This window comes from Anneissia japonica, unplaced genomic scaffold (assembly GCF_011630105.1).
Source record: "Anneissia japonica isolate Jap-2015-1 unplaced genomic scaffold, ASM1163010v1 scaffold285022_len42146_cov126, whole genome shotgun sequence".
Taxonomy (NCBI): domain Eukaryota; kingdom Metazoa; phylum Echinodermata; class Crinoidea; order Comatulida; family Comatulidae; genus Anneissia; species Anneissia japonica.
In genome coordinates, this window is record NW_022717173.1 from 19,685 (window position 1) to 24,468 (window position 4,784).

At 35.5% G+C, this 4,784-nt stretch overlaps 1 protein-coding gene across 1 annotated transcript; it reads right to left on the reverse strand.

Annotated features, from left to right (window-relative positions):
* Positions 1–661: 661 nt before the first annotated feature.
* On the reverse strand, positions 662–4,124 carry LOC117110112 (complement C1q and tumor necrosis factor-related protein 9-like). The gene is made up of 2 exons (XM_033252713.1): positions 3,868–4,124; positions 662–1,436 (listed from the first exon to the last, which is right to left on the reverse strand). The coding sequence occupies exon 2, from the start codon at positions 1,427–1,429 to the stop codon at positions 662–664; it is 768 nt and encodes a 255-aa protein (XP_033108604.1). The 5' UTR covers positions 1,430–1,436; positions 3,868–4,124.
* Positions 4,125–4,784: the final 660 nt, after the last annotated feature.

A 4,784-nucleotide genomic window follows, 5' to 3' on the forward strand; every position in this document is an offset into this window, starting at 1 on the left:
CTGTATACTGGGTGGACTCAGTCTGGAGCAGAAAATGATAAATTTTGTTCCCGCTGTTATGATTGTTGTTATCATTGTTATGCATCACACTGACTCAGATTCTGATCAATTGTATACAATATAAACTTGGTTTGTTTCCTTATTTTTATTCATTCACTTAAATCACTTGCTTACTATATATTATAGTAAGTGAAAATACTTTGGAGGACAATGTACTGGTAGTATCATGCACCTTAACAGAATTATCTTGTTACTACTAAGCAAAAATCACTTTTTATACATAGAGAAATGATAAAATGTATAAAATCACTTTTTATACATTTCATGTATGTTATTTCATTTTGTTTATTTTCTGATAACAATCTGCTTTACTATCAATTTACCACTTTATAATCTGGTTGGAATAGTTTAAATACTTATCCTGTATAGTCCAATTTCAAATGTTTGTAATGGAGGATTATGTGCTGAAACATCTGGGAGCAAAGTATTTTCCTATTTAATATTACATTATAAATTTACTACTACAGCTACTATAGTATAGTTAATTGTTAATATGATCAATCTTTCCATTTAAAAAAAGTCTTTGTTTTTTTTTCTAATAACATATTTGTTAACTAATATTTGAGCGATTCAGGATCTTGTAGTCAATAACTTTTTTCTCTTAGGATGATGCATAAAGTAGGAAGCCTGAAAAACTACAGAACCTGTATTGATTACTGTTGTAATGGTTTTCTGACGTTGTCAAGGGCTCAGTCCACACTTCATCCTCTGCTAGTAAATTAAGAACAACCATGTTGCCTATAGATTGGGTGTTTGGGCCACCTCTGAATGCAGAAACAATGAGTTGTCCATTCTTCACAATTTTTGTTGAAATAGTTTTACCACTAGTTGATAGTGATGTAAACTGGAAGACATAGATACCTGGATGTTGGCAGACAAACTTGCCTGTTTCTTTATTGTAGTGACTCCCCAAGTTGGTAATTATTGTTGGGTATTTTATTGGACTAAGTGGTAGACGACCTGGGTTTGTGTCAAAAGTAACTGAGAATGCAGATTTTGGCTGATTGTTTGTGGTAGCTTGTTCACCTTTCTCCCCTCGTTCCCCTTTCTCACCAGTTCCTGGCAATCCAGTTGGTCCCATTTTTCCAGGAACTCCTTGTTTTCCATTGTTTCCTTTCAGTCCAACATCTCCTTTTAGGCCTTTTGGACCAGGAACCCCTTGTCTTCCATCTAATCCTTGGCTTCCCTTTTCCCCTTTCACTCCAGCATCTCCTTTCATGCCTATCGGACCAGGGGCACCATGGTTGCCAGGAATTCCAGGAATCCCTGCTGCAGAATTACAACAACCACTACAATCTTTGGTGTCAAGTTGAGCAATTGATTGGACGATACAGATAATGGTGAGTTGTATGGCAATTGCAAGATACATAATGATTCTGAAATTTAATAAAATAAAGTTTTATATTAGTAGATTTGTTCATCTGATTTTTTTAACTACAAAAAGAGAACATTTGTCTCCATTTCATATGGTTGCAGTATTATCAGCAAAGTACAAAGTAGCTATAGGTGCCTGTATCAACAACAAGTGTTAATGGCAGTAACAACAATGGCAGATGAGCTCCTCTGACTCAATTGCGAAACATGTTTAGTTAAAAATTTGTTTCCATATATCATTTGTTTATTGTATTATGATTAGTTAAAAAATAAATTGGGATAAAATAGTTGAAAATTTTAGGAAGAAAACAAGAAGTGAAATTTAACATCGTAGTTGTATCGAAAACGAGGGAAAACATGTTTTTCAGCTAGTAGCTTGGTAATTTTTAAAAGAACTCATTAATACTCATGTTTCCATCTTGTCTGTCCTGGCTTCGCGATAATTGAATGTGTAGGGGGTGAGGGAGCAAAACAGTAAAATTCTTATGTTAAAATCAGTGGCAGATTGAGGGGGTGGGGGGAGGTTGAAACAAGGGAAAACATGTTTTTTAGTAGCTTGGTAATTTTTAAGAGAACTCATTAATATTTATGATTCCATCCTGTCTGTCCTGACTGCGATAATTGAATGTGTGCTGAGGGTGTGAGGGAGCAAAACAGTAAAATTCTTATGTTAAAATCAGTGGCGGATTGAGGGGGGGGGGGCGGAAGGTTGCAGGCCAGCCAGCCCATCCCCCCTTCCCTCCACACATTCTAAATTTATTTTTTAAAAATGGATTAAAAAAAGGAAAATTATTGAATTCTGAGAATGCCATTTCCGGCCATCTGAGGTGCCATGGCACAAATGTTCTTACCTCAGCCCTAAACATGGTGGTGCTGAAGTGGTTTAGACCCTCATCTGTGAAAGTCTCTGGGCCCATGCTATTTGGATATAGATCCACCACTGTAAATCCCTGTAGATTAAGGTTATCTCGCTAGATCTACCTACTGCTGTACAGACTGAGACTTAAGAGGCCTGCTGGTAGCCTGGTCTGGTCAAAAGTTGCATTGAGTTGCTGTAGTACTAATAGACTAGGGCATACCCAACAATAAATCCCTTTTGTTACAAAGCTTGTCAGTTACACTGGGCCTGACTAACTCGATTCCAAAGTCTCAGTACAGATTATTAGTCTCTCCTTAATAATTAAGTACTAGGATAAGTCTTGAAGGTTTGCATGGCAAATCGCATTAATAAAATAATAAAAATTGCCTCGTCCATCACAACAGCTACAAATTCTTATATCCTCTAGGTAGGCTGAATACTCAGCTATGCCGAAAAGTTAGATACTGTAGGAGAAGGCTAAAGTAGACCCTACGTGTGTGTTGGTGTTGGTGACAAAAGCCGTGCTTTCAGTCTTTCCCTCCGTCTTTATCTGTAAGCTGCAATTCCATTTTGGTCAAACGTATATAGGTCTATGCACTTACAGCCTTTCTCTCTTGCCTTTTTTACATTTATATATATTTTCGTACTGATTGAGAAAGAATGTCTTGTGGTCCTATTTAGAAACGACGACAGCCAAATTATTTCTCTCGTGTGGTATTTCCCCGTTGGCCGTTGAGAGATTGCCCAGAACAATTGAACCACGTAACTGATTCCCCAGATTGCTGCATAATTACTCAAACAGAAAGTGGGTTCTACTTTAATTTAATATAAAAATGAGGCATTTTCGTAAAATAAACCCTTATAAATGAAAAGGTGAAATAAATTTATGTAAGAAATTTGTAAAATGAATGTATTTATTCAGCAGTTATCCAATGTGAGATAAGATACACTTTATTGCTCCAAGTCGGAAATTCAGTTCTTGCATTAAAATACAATTGACAGTTAAACAATTAAAAGAATGATCAAATAGGAATAAGAATTTTCCTATGTTAAAACACCGTGTAATTTGAGTAATGCCACCACTTGCATTTCGGGACCCAGTTTGCAGCGCTTGTTCTGCACTATCATGCTCCAAACCCCTGTGAAATTCTTATCAATAAGGTGCAAACTGACTGTTCTATATATATTTTAATAGAAATTTTAAACCCGGAGTCCCCCTTTAAAGAATAAGAAATAGTTTTTGAGAACAGTACATTATAATCCACCATTATTATTATTATTAACTGAAAAATAGCTAAATTTAGACTAAGAAATTATCTTTTAATGAAATAATATATATGATAATTGAAAAATAGCCTATAAATTACTTCCAAAAATGACCATGAATTAAAATAGGTTTCCCAGACAACAAAATAAGAGCTATAAAAGATATAGCAAAAGAGAAGAGAAATGAATCAAAAATTTATTTTCATGTTTTTTTTGTTTTTTTTTTGGTGAGTAACGACATTATGGCAATGAGGAAAAGCTTTATGTAAGTCTAGTTACTAAGTGAAAATATTTCTTATTCTACTTACCAAAGAGGCCCTTTGATTACCCTCTTGTGTGCTGCAGCTTAGACTTTTTCAAATAGGGTGGTGTTGCTGAAAGAACTTACCAAGTCCTTTGGTTGTTTCGTGTGATGTTGCTGAGAGAACTTCTGTGTTCTTGTGTAATATGTTTCTGCGGGAACTTCTGTATAGGGTGTAATTTACTTGTTTGATGTTGCTGTAGCTCTGACTTCTATACGAATGAACCTTCGTTTGTTTATATTAGGTTTATAATATACAACCTTTTTTTCGCTTGCATGAATGTTTATGTAATCTATCTTCAAAGTCACAGGCAATAAATGAGGGATCAACAACTTTGTTATTGAATTCTAAAACCCATATTTTGTAAAATTAAGAACATTAACCTGTTTAATGATAAAGATAACAGACATGTCGGGATGTTAACAAAGCCAAGCAACATCCGGTGATGTCATGATAAGATCAATTGCCTTTCTTAATCGTTTTAACTCTCCATCTTGAAACTTTCATTAAATTTCATCCAATAGGATTGAAAGTCGTAGATGTCCCATAGTGTAATGGAATTCAACCGCCAGTATTGCTAACTCCTCCCCATTTCAGCTGCATGTTAAGTCACTGGTTAAATACTGAATTACATTTTAAGCTGTGTAATTGGCCATAAGGGATGTAGGCTGTAGTATTTTGTGTTTATTTTACCTTTTTTGTAGAAATTTTGTTTTTCAACTAGATAATGAACTCAACTCTTCAATTTGAGACCCTTCTATACCAGATTGTCACAACACGCGAGTTGGCTAAACATACACACTCCATCATAATTAAGGCCAACTCAGACAGCGTCGGCCGACGCAGCCTGACCCGATTCATTTGAGACCCTTCTATACCAGATTGTCACAACACGCGAGTTGGCTAAACATACACACTCCATC

Excerpts from the sequence above, each read along its gene's own strand:
- LOC117110112 (XM_033252713.1), bottom strand. The coding sequence starts at position 1,429 with ATGTATCTTGCAATTGCCATACAACTCACCATTATCTGTATCGTCCAA.